We start from the raw sequence: 16296 nt of genomic DNA on the forward strand, positions 1-16296 counted from the left end.
AGAATTGGTTTGGGATAGGTCCGGGGCGATTCCTGCACTATGCCGGTATGTTGGATAAGGTAAGGGCCCTCTGGATGTCTTATCCTGTGGCGCCAACTGCCTTGGCTACATTGGGTATGTTATTGATGCTGGTGTCTGGGTGACACCTCATTTTGCCAATTTACAAGGCAATACAGGTGGATACGATTAGAGGACCTCTGACAGTACGGCATGTGTGGGAGGCAGATATCACGCAGCGGCGGCTGGTCCATAGGGGCGCCGGGGCAGCGCCCCACTAGACAGAATAAACAACAAAAACTGCTCACAGGCAGCAAGAAATGTAAGCAGACGGCAGACGCAATTCGTCTGTTTACATTTCTGGCCTGTGCTGGCAGCTGCTTCACAGCCTGTACTGCGCATGACAGTCATTCAACAAGCGCACGCAGGCGAGAGCAGCCAGCACTCCTACTGCGCATCTGCAAGGGGCGCTTTTTATTTAGCACTACTACTCCATTCACATTACATAAGGCATGCTGCGCATGCCTAGTGTAGTGCAGGAGCCTGAAGATAGGATCCTGCTTGGGCGGTGACGTACAGTCGCCCCATGCCCTGTCACATGGCAGGATTCCTCCGAGTAGCCGCCCCCAGTCGGATCCAGTCTCATGATTTGCCACTTGCCATGAGAGGACTCGGAGTGCGACACGGGACCGGCTGAGGAGATGCCTCATCCTGGTAAGTTTGTTTGTTTTATAATTAACCCCCCCCCCCCTCCCCCGCGCCTACCCGAGTCATGCCTTATCCTTGTAAGTTTATTTGATCCCCCCGTACCCCGCCCCGAGTCATGCCTCATCCTTGTATGTTTATTTCCCCCCTCCCGCGCCTACCCCCGAGTCATGCCTTATCCTTGTATGTTTATTTCCCCCCTCCCACCCCCGAGTCATGCCTTATCCTTGTATGTTTATTTCCCCCCTCGAGTCATGCCTTATCCTTGTAGGTTTATTCCCCCCCCCCCCCCCCCCCAACCCCCCTCCCGCGCGTACCCACGAGTCATGCCGGCTGCGAGGTTCCATCCAGAGTGAAACCCTCTTTAGCTTTTCAAATGGCTAAACATCGATGCTTCTAGGGATATCTGAGACACACTGCCCTATTGATTTGGAATTAGACTCATCCTCCTTGCTCATGCGACGATAACGATTTATAAACAGAACTATGTTATCTATTTTAGAAGCCAGCGTTTAGAAATGTAAATGGACACAGGTTTTTTTTTTCGCCGCATCGTACAAGCTCTGAGTCTGCACTTTTCTGCATCATGGTGCCCCACTTATCACTGTCAAATAACTCAATTAAAACGATGGCCTAGTTCGCTGGCACTGACTAACCTTCTTCCAAACTATGCATTTGGTGGAAGAAAGGGAAGGCAGCCAAGTTGGCTTACATTTCTTGGTATTTAAGTAGCATAGCGTGCCCCTCGCACTGGAACTGAATTTGTAGATTTTGAGAGTTTTTATTCATCCCGGCTGCCACATCTTCAGGAAACGAGCTCCAAAGGCTAGGTACAAAAAAACATTCAACCTGGACCACAATGTGAGAAACTGGAACATCGATTCTCTAGTCTAACTGTTTGTGATCTGCTGATAACAGGTTTACGTTGCACACCATGGTGGATATGTTTGCCTGAAGACAGTTTGGCATCCTGTATGGTACTTAGGAGGAAGTTGACAAACCTGCTGGTGTGCACGTCCAGAGTGCACTCCATGTAGCTAGGCAGCACGTCCTGTTGTTGAAGTGATTCCCACCCTTCCATGTGCAGCTCTCCGTGCTGGGGCTTGTTTTGCTTGGTCTTGTCTATAGTTTGAAATGCCACTCGGACCAAGGATTAGAAAGTACAGCACAGCCCTCATATCTGATGCTGGTGCAGTTCTTCTGCAATGAGAAATGCGCAGAATACTGCAAGTTACAGCCTGGGTCATCGATGGCATTAAGGTCTTCTTGGCTGTTTGTGCAATAGTCACCTTCGGTGATTTTTGTTGAGTTATGCTTTGTCCTGCCAGTATTGTCAGAATGCGCAAGGGGTGCCCCCCGGGTGGCCCAGGTTGCATGTTGGGAGGACGCACTCATTGCTTATCAACTGAATCCATTGATGCAGGGGCACGTCCCCTGTGGAGTGCGAGGGTGCTCTGGTGTAGGGGCCAGGTCTCATCACAGGTGTCTCCTTCACGTAAGGCAAGTAGGGCCTGCCACCTCCTGAGAGAAGGTATTGGCTTGCTCCTTTTTCGTCCTTCAGAGGGGCAAATCTGGTATTCAGGCTCCCACAGCACCACAGCATTCTACGGCTCTCTGGGTAGCCTGTCCAATGAGTCTCTGTTCCCCCGCAGCCCTCACTCACTGGTTACCAGCACCCACGCTCGCTACGGTGCAGCATGACAAGTTTACGCCCCACCACTTTCAAATGTCACCAGCCGCCACTGGATATCAGGGCTCCAATCTCAGATGTGGAATGGGCCAGGACTTATGAGTTGTAGAAGACTGTGTCCAGTAACGCCCGGTTCAAATTAATTCACTTTTATTTTGAACATAGCACCTATAGGACTCCCACGGGCATGCAAAGATGAATCCAGAGCGCACAGCGGCATGTCCCCGTTGTGCAACTGTAGAGGCAGACTTTATGCAGCTTGCGTGGGGTTGCCTACAGGTGCATGCATTCTGGGAGAGAGCAGGGCCGGACTGTGCAACGAAACCGGCCCTGGCAAACTGCTCGGCCGGGCCCCCTGGGGGTCGATGGGGGTGCAGCCAAATGTTTGCTTGAGACAGTTTTGCTGATTTTGTTACAGGAAGCCCATATTGCAGGCCCCCTGTAACAAAAACAAAACCACCCCCACCCTAGTGGCCCACCAGGGAAACGCCCGGTGCCTGCTACGGCCAGTCCGGCCCTGGGAGAGAGTACTTGTGCGGTTGAATCGGGCTGCCGTTCTGTCTTGTGAGCTCATGGCTCAGCTATGCTATTGGGCAAACTTGTCCTCTCCAAGAAACGCAAAACGAGAATCCGGTTTTTGCAACTGCCACTTGTGCTGGCAAGGAGGCAGGTAGCCATCACATGGATGGGGGTATGGGCTCCCTTGGAGGAGCTATGGGTTAGGTATGTTTCAGAATGATGAGTGGCAAAAGAAATGCAAATGCGATCTACCTGTTTGGATGCCAAACTTCCAGTAGACTTGGAAACCTGGGGCATGCTCTGTCAAAAGTTTTTAGGCCTGGAGGGAGAAGCCTCGGGGGATGACTCCACTGGTAGTGAGGGGTAACTATAGTGGGGTGGTGTGTAGATGTGATTGGATGGCAGGAATGTAATACTTTGGCCTTCTGTTATTTCCTATAGTGAGTGGATGCAGCAATTGCCTCCCGTTGATGATATTTTAGGTTGTCATGTGTTTATAAAATGACAAGTAACGTTTTTTTTTTATTAAGTATATTTTTTAACAGACTGCTGCCCGCAGGAGTGTCTCAGTGAGACCAAGTCCCCTCAAGTAAGAGCTGATGAGGTCCAACACCATCCACTCGCACAAATTAACTACTGGGTATCTCTAGAATCAATGTTCATTCTTTAGAATTTTCTATAGGCCTTTCTTCTCTCCATTTTGCAGTATGAACTGCCACAGAAGCTATTCTTTCCTTGATGAGCCCATCTTCCAAACCTTATCATGAAAAGATCTAATAATGGCTTACCCAATGGATCTCTGGCCGGCTCCCAACGCAAGTCGTCTTCTCGCTCTCGGATCCACCCGCAGAGACCACTGTCGAAATTGCAACTGTGAACCAAGGCCCCTGAATAAAGAAAAGCAGAATGTGATCTCTGGCAACACTAGTGTATTCTAAGAGTGTAGACCTAGCCTGATTGTGAAATCATCCTGCCAATGCTGGGGTAAACGTATTTCTACTAATCAACTGCTGAGGGAAAATGGCAAAGAGTTCTGTGCACTGTTTAGCTATAATTTCGAACATTATTCTTATTCTCTCTTTACAAGGTCATTCACAATATGGTTGAATATTTTGAAGAGATTTTTTTAAAAGTCACCTACTTATGCACAATAAATAGCTACTCATTCACCCAGATCAATGGAAACCCACCCAGTTTAAATGATCCAAGACATTATCAGCATAAATGCCTAAGGCCTCATGTCAATGAGGAGCATATGTATCCAATCCAACTTTTTAGACACCAAGAGTTAAGTCCAGATTTTCTAAGGATTTGCTCCAGCGTGATGCAAAGCAGGGCATCAACGGTGTTTTGCACTAGAAAGATGCTCTTTCCACAGGGTAAAGCCACTTTGCGTCAAGGGGGCATTACTGGGGTGGATCAACACAACCACTCATAGATTGTAACTTAAAGCCCAATCTACTAAGATAGCCAGACCATTATTCCAGTCAAACAATAATGCCTACTGGAAGCTGGTGCAAACACGGTAAAATTCATTGCCTTCGTCCAGAAAAAGACACATTGCAGGTATGCTGGAGGGGACAGCACTCATCTAACATACCTTACATGTTTTGTGTTTGTCTATGCACAGGAAAGGGTGCAGAAAGGTTATGATTCCAGTAAAAAATAAAATGCTAGAGCTGGACTGAACAAACTCACTTGTGCACCATGGTGCGAGGCCGTGCAGCACGCGAGGCAGCCTGTTTCTGCTATAGCGCAAGGGAAGACATCAGCAGCAGGCCAATTTGAGTAGATATGGCTCTCTGCCGTCTACTCCCATTCTCAAAAATGTGGCCTTAGTATGCTGGCTCATGCCGTACATGCGCCAAAAAACATGGACACTACTAGTTGCTGCTGGCTAACCAGCAAGGTCTGGCTAAAAGTGGGCCTCACATTGCTTAATTTGTAAAAAAAAAAAATATATATATATATAATATATATATATATATATATAGTATAAGTGCCAGGGCTCTCACCAGGAGGCCACTGCAGTTTGCACCACACATAGCCACTGCTATGCTGCCAATGATAGTAACAACACAACTACTAATCATCACACTCCTACAAGTGTGACAATCTGGACTATTTCAGGCCCCCAAAGCTATTAGAATGGCTTGGTCAGCAGGTCATATTCATTTTTAATATACATTGAATTAATAATTAACTGTTGTTGTGGTCATCTCTAAATTAGCTAGAGAGCGCCACCTTGTGGCCGACTGCGCTACTGTTTGACGATTAAGTGCAGGTGCCAAGCACCGGAAACCACTGGCTCAAATTAAGCACTGGGGCCTGATGCCATGATGCCGGTTGGCAAACGAGAATTTGAGTCAGGGAAAAGTAGGCTACAGAATTGTATATAAGCCCATTAAACGAGCTGACCACAAGCTCCAAAGCTACAACACTGTGGGGTACTATAAATGGTTTCACATCGAAACACATTCTGGAATAAATGAAAGCAAATGCTGAGAAATGGAGGATACGATTACAAATGCAATAAATCATGAATAAGATACAGTGGGGTTCCAGAATGCTTGAGTGGCAAAATCCTAACCTCCAAGCAATTGAGACAGATGCACTAACCCAGCCACTATAAACTAACTATACCAACTGTAGTCCCTGTCTTACACGGCAGCCAAATCAAGTGAAGCACAAGTATAGTGCGCAAATCAGTGTTTTCATTGGCTCGGACGTGTGTGCATGCTTGTGCTCCCAAACATTTTGACACTAAATAAAAAGTAAAAACAGGTCAAACTAATCCTCCTTTTAAAACGGTTCTTATTTTTTTGCGTTTTTATTGATTATTTATTCTTGCGGGTCACTGTTTACAGATGCTGTAATACTGTCATTTGAGGATGTTTGTCCAATTGATGTTTTCTATAACTTGTTTACACTTTTATTATCTAATTACACCGAATAAAGTTTATTGAAAGGTCAAACTATTTGAGAATTCTTCATACGGTGGGACACTTCAGGGAAACATACATTTGTTCACATAAAGACTATTGGACAACACTGTACCAGCTCACTATTAAAGTTTTGAATTCGAACCTTACAACAAATACAACAATTTCTATGCCCATCATAAGCCATAAGTTTCAAAAGCATGTTATGCTCAATAGAAGTAGGTAAAGCTACATGGTACAAGAAACCAGGCTCCATGGAAGTGCTCACATTTTGTTATTGTAAGTAGGTAGGGGTGACTTACCTGGGTCATCTCTCGCTTCATACTCGTCTGCGCTTATCCCCTTTTCAATCTCAAATATATCAAACAGGTCATTGTGTATTCCAGGCTGGCGTGGGACTGAAAGACAAAGTAGGACACATGTCAAAAATGAGGCGAGAGAAAATGAAAACGGAAATAGGTCATACCCCCATCTTTTAAAGCAGTGCGTTCAACAGGGCCCCGGGGCACAGGGTCTGGAGAGAGCTCCCGTAATTACATTTCACCTGAAGAGCCCGTGACCTTTGAGGTCACACTTAACTAAGGCTTTGAAAAACGCATTTTACAAAGCTGCGGGGGCTTTGTGCAGCTCCACATGTGAGGCTACCAGGCTCTCACGGCACACGCCCCATGCTGCAGGAAGGCCGCTGGCCAAAAAGATGAAGCCTTAATAGCCGCACCTGTGGGTTTGTGCAAGCGAATGCTGCAAGCAAAGGTACACTGCAGTGCTTAATTTGCAGTGGTGGTTCGAGAGGTGGGGGGCTGGAACTCATTTTAGAGGACCAGGATATATTTTTCATCAGAATGTGGTCCATAGCAATTAGCAAAACGAGAAGGGTAGAAGAAGAAGAAAGAAAACTAGGAAATCAGTGACAAAGGGGAAACAAGCATTTACAATGCAATGGTTTCGCCTTTGGAAAAGTTAGAGCTATTGGCATTGTAAATGACAAAATTTGTATTTATGTGTTGGTTTTGAAAACAGATAAATAAATGGCATTGTCATTTACATTGCCATTAGCTTAATCTCTCGCAAATGTGAGACCTATTGCATTTGCACCCACACATGAACCACAGCAGTCAAGGTGGGAGGTAAATGGACGGGGCAGGGACAGCAGGCATCGAGTATTACTAGCAGCACAGAGGAGAGAGTGCAAACAGCGATGGCAAGAAAATAGGAGGAGCAGGGGAAGTAGAAAAGAAGGGAAGAGGAGATGAAACGAGCTAAGAAAGGAGTGAATGGCAGAGCTCAGAGGAAGTTGAAAGAACAGGAGTAGTAGTAAAGCAGTGGGGGGGGAGAACAGAAGGCAGTGACAGCGGTATGGGAAATAGGTGAGTGATAGTGCGAGGAACACGGATGAAGCGGTGGAGGGAGTTTAGAGAACAGACACAGAAGGTGCACTGAGGATATGGGAGAGTAAAATGGGAACGTAAAGAGTAAAAACTGGGGGGAGGGAAACAGATGGTACAGATAAGAAAACAGACAGGGCAAAGTATACATGGCTGCGGGGAGAAAGAAAAGCAAGCATTGGCTAAGTCAGCAGGTCAAGCGAGCGCCTGCTAAATAATTAAGAGTGGAGCCCGTGTTGTTGTTAATGCTGAAAGTTCAGCGCAGCACCCGGGGACAGGACAGAGATGAGGAGCAGTCAGTAGGGTGAAAAGGCGGGCGCTATGCTGCAACTTAAAGCGTGGTTTGTGCATTGTTGGTAATGCTGAGGTTATTGCGGCGCCGGTGGGGAGGGGTGGGGGGGGGGATTACGGGACAGCGATGAGGATCCGCCAGCAGAGTGTGAAAGTGGGTGCTGTACTGCAACCTAAAGAGCGGTGCCTGTGTTGTCAATATAAAAGCTGGGATGTTGAAATAGAGTAGGGCGAGCCGTGTGGCAGAACTTGTTTGCTTAGTTTCCCCAGTCAGCCATGTAAAAACTGGGGGGAGGGAAACAGATGGTATAGATGATAAAACAGACGGGGCAAAGTATACATGGCTGCGGGGAGAAAGAAAAGCAAGCATTGGCTAAGTCAGCAGGTCAAGCGAGCGCCTGGGAGTATTAATCAAAGATGAGCCCGTCCACGTACACTTGCGGTGCAGTAAACAGGAGCTAGCAGTCCCTACTAATGTAAATGCTACGGCAAACGTAATGATTGGTTTGACAGCTTATACACCCAGGCAAGTATTACTCGCAGAAACTAGTAAGAAACATTGCCAGCTAATTATTTGAGGAGTAGGCAACATGTCAGATGTTAAAATCCAATGTTGGGAAGAACAGATACCCCAGCCTTTTGCCCCTACTCCCCCTTCACCAATCCATGGGAGCCTCTCGTTCTTATTTGCTCTTCTTGAAGAACTTTACCACCATTATTGCAGGCTACAATCCATAAACAGCAGAAGTGTCCGAGCCAACCCATTCCCTGATGTTACCTTCCGCCATGCTGTCTCTGAGGTGGGCCGATGCTGCGCAATGCGTGGGATGACGCTACAGCAGCTAGTGTTAGCGCGAACCCCCGCATCTGAGATTAAGCCCGCCCCTGAGATCACAACTTCCGGGTGCACGCGCACTGCTATAGAATTGCACCTTTCCACTGCTCCATGTAGTGTCTTAAGTAGGCTTTGCCCTGGCACAGTAAGTGTTCAGGCAGGCTGGACCAGTGCACTGAACTGACAATAGTGGTGATTATTTACAGTGTATGGTAGAAACGGAATTGTCTTAACGCATTAGTTCACATCCCAGATTACTTATTTTATCGTCCTCCTAATGATGAAAGTCTGGCTAGGCCCTACCAGAGTTCGAACGCAGGGGCTTGTGCAAGCAGGTACTCCACATCACAAATACTCCTTTCCCGATATTGCAGGCTACAATCCATAAACAGCAGAAGTGTCCGAGCCAACCCATTCCCTGATGTTACCTTCCGCCATGCTGCCTCCAAGGTGGGCCGATGCTGCGCAATGTATGGGATGACGCTCCAGCAGACAATGGCTGCTGTGAAATGACTGCTGGGGTGGAGACGTAGGGGGCAGACCGAAGTACTAATATTCACGAACCGGAAACTGCAGCTGTGTGTAGTCCCTATAGGTCGACAAGCAAGCTATATATTTCAAAAAGCCAGTTTTCAGAAAAGTTAGAAATAAATACACCAAATACAGGCACAACTAATAAAGGAACACCTACGGTGCCTTTAAAGTTTAGTGTCAAACCGGTGTGTTTACCTGCGACTTGTACTAGAGAGACTCATGAAATAACACAACCGAAGCATTCCTAATGTATTTTTAACCTGCTGGCATTTTGTAATAAAAACAGAAAATTTAATATATTTAATATTTCTTGCTTTCTTTTCATTTCATTGTCTGCAAAACGTGTGTTTTCAGATAGGATATTTAGCACGGTCAGTTTCAGTGATGTATATGTGAGATAAACACCCCAATAACTAAATTAACTACGCAACTGTAACCAGAATCGAAGGGAGATATGCCAATATTCGCAAGGCTCTTAATCACTCGAGTAGACTTCAAAAATGGCTGAGCAGCACGTTAGAAGGCCCTCTAATTGGCTGCTAAACTAGCAAGAAATGAAGTCCTTTGAAGACGAAAACACGCATGTCCTTTTCGCAATAGCGGAACTGCAAATGAAGGGTGCACCATTATAAGATACAAATTTAAACATCCGGTTCCTTCGCCATTGTACTTACGTGAACCGATTATGTGGTGGTACTTTAATAGTACTATTTCGTAAAACGTCCAGTGTCAAACCAGGAGGCACTGTGAGGAGGCAGTGAGGGCATCAAGGGGTGGGGGGCAAGGGGGTGTGTGTAATGAGCTCCAGAACCGAGCAGAAATGGCTGAGCCCCCGGCAGACACATGTCTACACAGTACCTACAGCGGCTAGAAGTCCAGCGTTCAACCTGGAGGCGCTATGAGGAGGCAGTGGTGTGGGGCTTCAAGAGGCCCGCAGTCCCGTGGGGGTTGTGTAATGGGCTCCAGAGCCGGGTAGGAACGTCTGAGCCTGTCCGCCCTGGCAGTCACATGTTTACCCAGAACGGCTAGAAGTCCAGTGTTCAACCGGGAGGCGCTATGAGGAGGCAGTGTGGGGCGTCAAGAGAGAGGGGGGGGTGTAATGAGCTCCAGAACAGTAATGTCTGAGTCTGTCTACACAGAACTCAGAGCCCTAGAAGTCCAGTGTTCAACGAGGAGGCGCTATGAGGAGGGAGTGTGAGGCTTCAAGAGGCCCAGAGTCCCAGAGGGTGTAATGAACTCTAGAGCAGGAATGTCTGAGCCTGTAAGCCCGGCAGTCACATGTCTACGCAGAACAGAATGCAGAGCGGCTAGAAGGCATGTTTTCACCTGGGAGGCGCTATGTGGAGGCAGTGTGGGGATTCACCTCCCCCACCCCCCACACACAGATCTCCAGACCAAGGCACGAGGGGCTCATCAGCTACCCCCGCTGCGCACGCCCAGGATCACACAGAGATGTGCACTCAACGGGCACGAGCGCGGACGAGGCTCAGGGAAAGGGAGGATGTCTGCAAGCACTTTGTACACATTGAAGGATTTTGTGATAATCACCATCAGCAAACAGCCGAACAGAATGCAGAGCGGCTAGAAGGCATGTTTTCACCTGGGAGGCGCTATGTGGAGGCAGTGTGGGGATTCACCTCCCCCACCCCCCACACACAGATCTCCAGACCAAGGCACGAAGGGCTCATCAGCTACCCCCGCTGCGCACGCCCAGGATCACACAGAGATGTGCACTCAACGGGCACGAGCGCGGACGAGGCTCAGGGAAAGGGAGGATGTCTGCAAGCACTTTGTACACATTGAAGGATTTTGTGATAATCACCATCAGCAAACAGCTTGGAAGTAATAGAGTCATGCAGGGAGGCCTGCGAAGGGCGCCGCTAAGGACAGACCGCCCTGTTGCTGCGGGTAAAGGTGCACGGCCCAGGGGGGTAATCGTGGAGCGGTGGATTCCTGCTTGATAAGGCGGCGCCAACTGCAAGAGTCCTGAGACCGCTACCCCAGGCGAGGCGGGACCTCCTGGTGGGATCGGACGGAGGCCCCCAGCGAGGACATAAAGAAAGAAAACTCAACACAGTAAGCTGCATGGCACACTGCTAGGCTGCGTGATGGTAGTGTGGGGGAGGGGCGAGAGGCGAGAAGCTCGGGGGTAACATGGCGCAGCGAGGTTTCACGGACCTGGCAGAGTGCAGGGAACACTCACCACAGACCAGCAGAATAAACTAGGCACCGCATGGACAATATTCGTGAACAAAAGATTTTAAACAAGCACGGCCCGGCCGGACCAGATTCGGGGGCGTTCCCGGCTTTCGGCTGACGTCGCGTGACGTCGGCAAAAGCCAAAGAATCTCGGGAACGCCTCCGAATCTGGTCCGGCATTGACGGACAGGCCCCTCGTCCAATGGCTAGGCTCCATTTATGGAGCCAGCCAATGAATGACGAGGGCCGACCCAAAGCCACACTACAGTTCTCATAAGATTTCTCCTGCGCAAAAGCTGCTTGCGCAGCTTTTTGCAGTCGAAACCTAAAAAGCAGGGATTAAAAGAACCTGTTATAATGAGCCAGAGACAACACGTGTAGGGTGGTGGAAGGAAAAGGAATGAAGTGGTAGTAGTAGTAAGCTTTACTGTTTACAGAAAAGCCTTAACAATATCAAGTAATAATTAAAAAGCTGCATTTAACCGGTTGGCCGACTTCCATCCAGTTACATACAAGAGGCATAACAATGTATAAAATGCAAACGGCTGGATATCCTTTTTTTTTTTTAAACCTTTATTAGTTGCGGTCAACAGAGATACATGACAGTTACAGCAATAACACTTCAAGAAAGCATGATAGTTATGGTACATTCATTAGAACAGCAGTATTTGTACACGGGTTGGTCCACTACATTTAGGCTTGCCGTTAATACATTCCCCAGTGATCTGCAGTGGGAGGAGACCCGAATCAGAACACACCTCTTACATAGTCACGGACATAATGAATATGGAGCCTTCAGTATCCTCACATGCAGGCGTAGGACCAATCAAGGAGGGAAGGTGCCACTGATCCCCCCAGCCTCATGGCCATCTCATCCCTCACCAGTAAGCCAGTGACGTCACTGTGAAGAGCAGTGAGCCATAAGTGTGTCAAGGAAAGGTAGTCTCTCCCGTCCCCCCAGCAAGCGTTCAGTGTATAGGCAACAGGAGTGCAATGCGTCATAAAGGGGGTGCGCAGTGCTCAAACGAGTAAATGCCATCCCTACCGATGTGCAGTCTCAGGATCCAATGTGTATGCCTACCCCCTGTCGAACTACTGTAGCTGGGCAGCAGGAGGGCCAGGAAGGTGTGTTCCGTACGTAGCAGCACACGACATGCAAGTGTCCCAGAGCACCCAGTGTCACTCCAGCATCAAGCCTACCTCAACTGTATAAGCAGGGGGGGCCCTCCATGCGATATGTAGTATGGTGAGTGTGTTACGCAACATCCACTCGCTCACGGGCCAGGTAACAGACCTTCATCCCCAGAGGAGTCACTGTGAGCCGCCTGGGACATCCAGTACACCTGCAAAGGGGACCAAAAATCCCTGGGTCTACAGCGGGCGGGTAGCAATTCCGCATAGATGCCATGTTGATCTTGGCAGTACGTGAGGTCGTCCAGCCATTCCTTAAACTTCGGTGCCCTGCCTCTCCCCCACCTGCAAGCGATTCTCCTCTTAGCCAGCAGCAGCGCGATATCAACAAACCTTCGGTCCGCCTTGGGTACATCCTTGGTATACCCCAGCAACATCACCACCGGGTCCAGAGAAAGAGGGCCAGCAATCATGACCTGGAGTGCAGCATGTACCTGCGCCCAGTATGCCTGTATCGCCCCACACTCCCAGGCCAAATGAAGGAAACCCGCGCCTTCCGCACGGCAGCGTGCGCACCTGTCATCCTCCGAGAGGTGAAAACGTAGCTTCCTGACTGGAGTGTAATAATACCTCTGTACAAACTTGTAATGAATTATTTTCAATCGACAGCTGGAGGATATGTTAGCCGTGACCGAGCAGCAATACTTCCACTGCTCGTCTGTGAGCTCGACAGTTAATTCAGAGTTCCAGTCAACTCGCGCTCTAGACAGAGCCGGTGGACGCTGCCCACGGATGGCAGCATACAGTTTGGACACCAAGTGCCTGCCGTCCGACACCAGCATCAAATGCAATGGCAGGACTGTCTCCGGCTCCTCTGGGAAGCTTGGGAGTATGTCCCGCATACCCTGACGAAGACGAATATAATAAAACACCTCCATCGGTGTCGGGGGTCCATTCCGAAATATCTGATCTTTGGTACGGAACAACCCATCTTGGAACAAGTCACCCCATGTAGTAAGGTGAACGCGTTTGCACATGGCCCGAAACCCATTCTCCAGCAATAGCGATAGCTTCGGGTGATATGCTAGGGGCATCGCTGGTGAATAAAGCATGGGCGCTCCAAGTAGTTTAGTCACTCTCCTCCAAGAGTCAATAGTACAAGTAACAGTGGTAGCAGGCGTCTCGACATCACTAGTCAGTCCCATAATCATGCCCTTGAGCGGGAGTGGATGTACTATCCAATCTTCGGCAGCAGCCTGTGGCATAAAGGGGGCGGGGCAAACCCAGTGATAGGCGTGCTGCGCCTGAGCACTGAGGTAATACACTTCCAGATCAGGCACATCGAACCCGCCCCTGTCATACGGCTGTGTCAGAACAGTCCAGCTAAGGCGCGGCTGCTTGCCACCCCAGAAGAGGCGAAGCAGCTCAGTCCGAAGCCTCTTAAAAAAATAGGTGCCGGGTAGTAGGGAATGTTCTGGAAAAGGTATAGGAAACGCGGAAGGATGACCATTTTTATCAAGGAGGCTCTGCCTGCCATGGAAAGCGGGAGGGCCAACCAGCGGGTTACATTGTCAGTCAATTGAGAGATAGCCACTCCATAATTCAGCCGAATCGTGTCCTCTTTATTGAGCGATATCTCAATGCCTAAGTATCGCAGGTCAGAACTACACCACTCTAAGGGGTAGTCTAATGGAAATTGGGCAACTGATGCCGTGAGGGGGAAGAACTGCGATTTCTGCCAATTAATGTGCACTCCGGATATGCCGCCAAACACTATAAATTCTCTCAAAAGCGGGTTAAGGTGTTGTTGTGGGTGTCGCACATACAATGTAACATCATCTGCGTAAAGGGAAATCCCAATCTGCCGTTGGTTACAGTTAAAGGCGCTGGCCTTATGCAATTGCCGGATTCTGCATGCCAGTGGTTCAATTGCCAAGGCAAAAAGCAGGGGCGACAGGGGGCAGCCCTGCCTGGTCCCTCTCGTAATCGGCATTTGGGCAGAGAGCACCCCATTAATGATGACCCTGGCGACTGGAGAGGTGTAGAGTAGTTTCACCCAAGCAATGAATATCCGAGGGAACCCCATTCTGCCTAAGATAGCCATGAGATAGCCCCACTCCACTGAATCGAACGCTTTTGTGGCATCCAGAAACACAGCAGCGACCGGTAGCTCAGGCGCTATGGTGGGTATAAGGGAAAACAGGGTACGGAGGTTATGCGATGTGGCACGACCTGGGACAAACCCTGATTGGTCCGGCAGCACCAGTGTACGCATTAGCAGGGACAGCCTAGTCGCCAGCACTTTAGCAAGTATTTTTGCGTCGCAATTTAACAGCGAGAGGGGTCTATAGGCGTCGGTATCAACCGGATTCTTTCCCGGTTTCAGAAGGGAGGTTATCGCTACCTCCCTCATTGAGCCCGGCAGTATCCCCACCTCAAGCGATTCTTCAAAGACTTCCCTTAGCACTGGTGCCATGGTGTCTATGTAGCACTTGTAGAATTCGGCCGGAAGGCCGTCCAGCCCCGCAGCCTTGCCATTGCTGAGGGACATGATCGCTTCCCTGATCTCATCCAGTTCGAAAGGACATCCCAGGAATGCCCTGTCACCGTCACTCAGCCAGCATAGCGCTATGTCCTCCAGGAAGTTCCCGAACTCCACATCGCCCTCCTGCTGTGTGGAATATAACCGTCTGTAGTGCTGCAGGAAGTTGTCCTGAATGCTCTTAGTATCTTGATAGGACCTACCCTCGCTATCAGTAATTTCCAATATGTGAGTGGCATGGCGCTGGTGTCTCGTGAGCGCCGCAAGTACCTTACCCGGCCGATCCCCCTCACAGTAGCGCCTAGCCGTCCAGTACTTGCCACGAAACTTCACCTCTCTGGCAGCTTCCTCCTCATAGGACGAGAGTTTGGCTCTGAATTCCTCCGCCAAGTCAGGTCGAGGATTTCTGACCATCTCAGCCTCCAGCGCTTTAAGCTCTAATTCAAGTTTAGTCAACGTGCGCACTATGTCCCTAAGTATACCACAGCTCTTAGAAATCGTGACGCCCCTGACAGTCACTTTAAAGGCTTCCCAGATTGTTTCCACCTTCTCAACTGACCCCTTATTTCTAGGGAAGAAAGCTTCTATCTCCTCACCAAGTTCATATTTAAAGACAGGGTCAAGCAGGGCAGAGGGGAAGAGCCGCCACGGCGGGCGCACTTTGGCATAACCAGGCATCTCCAATACAGCCAGTACAGGGCAGTGATCTGAATAAGTACGAGGCAGATGTTTCACTTGAGCAACACCCCCAGCCAGACCTCGCGAGATAAAGCAGTAGTCAATCCTTGCCCATGAGCGTGCATGTGTCGTGAAATGCGTGCCCTCCCTGGCTGCCGGGTGTGTGTGCCTCCAGCTATCTAATAGGCCTGCCTCTGTCAGTATACCTTGAAGAGTGTCTCGCGCTTTCGTGTTGTACTGTCCACTACCATCCGACCTATCCACCCCAGGATTCAGTGATAGGTTGAAGTCCCCACCCCAGATTATGTGTGTAGCCTCGATCCCCAACACATGACCCCACAACGTTAGGAAGAAACTGGGTGTGTCAATATTGGGTGCGTAACAATTAACAAGCATGATCACATCAGTGCCCAACCTGCCCCAAAGGATCACATACCGCCTCTCAGTGTCCACCCTCGCACCCAACTTTTGGAAATGCAACGCTTTATTGACCAGAATAACAGTACCCCTCGAGTAAGTGGAATATGAGGAAAACTCCCTCATAGTTGCCCATCTACTTGCAAACTTAGGGGCACTGCGTGGGTTCAGGTGGGTTTCCTGAAGCATCGCTATCTGCACATGATGCCTATCCAAATATGCAAGTACATTTCTGCATTTCCTGGGGTCATTAAGGCCTCGAACATTCCAGGACATTATCGAAACATTACCCAAGGCGCCATCACCTATGCTCATCATCGTATTCCTGAAAAAAGCCCACGGCCAGTGCTCCATCCTCCGTACGGAACGTACCATACACAAATCTTCCTGCTGTTCTGACCATCCGCCCCATCCATCCACTAATGCTTACA

At 49.1% G+C, this 16296-nt stretch overlaps 1 protein-coding gene across 4 annotated transcripts in view; it reads right to left on the reverse strand.

Annotated features, from left to right (window-relative positions):
• NPNT (nephronectin) overlaps positions 1 to 16296 on the reverse strand; it is a 280509-nt gene that overhangs the window by 25451 nt on the left and 238762 nt on the right. For all 4 annotated transcript variants that reach the window (XM_078676614.1, XM_078676612.1, XM_078676613.1 and 1 more), the window contains 2 exons: positions 6156 to 6251; positions 3700 to 3798 (listed from right to left, as the gene is read on the reverse strand). In XM_078676614.1, coding sequence (XP_078532740.1) covers positions 3700 to 3798; positions 6156 to 6251 — 195 coding nt within the window. The remainder of the gene's footprint in view (positions 1 to 3699; positions 3799 to 6155; positions 6252 to 16296) is intronic.

The sequence above is a fragment of the Lissotriton helveticus genome, chromosome 2_1, assembly GCF_964261635.1.
Source record: "Lissotriton helveticus chromosome 2_1, aLisHel1.1, whole genome shotgun sequence".
NCBI classification, from domain to species: domain Eukaryota; kingdom Metazoa; phylum Chordata; class Amphibia; order Caudata; family Salamandridae; genus Lissotriton; species Lissotriton helveticus.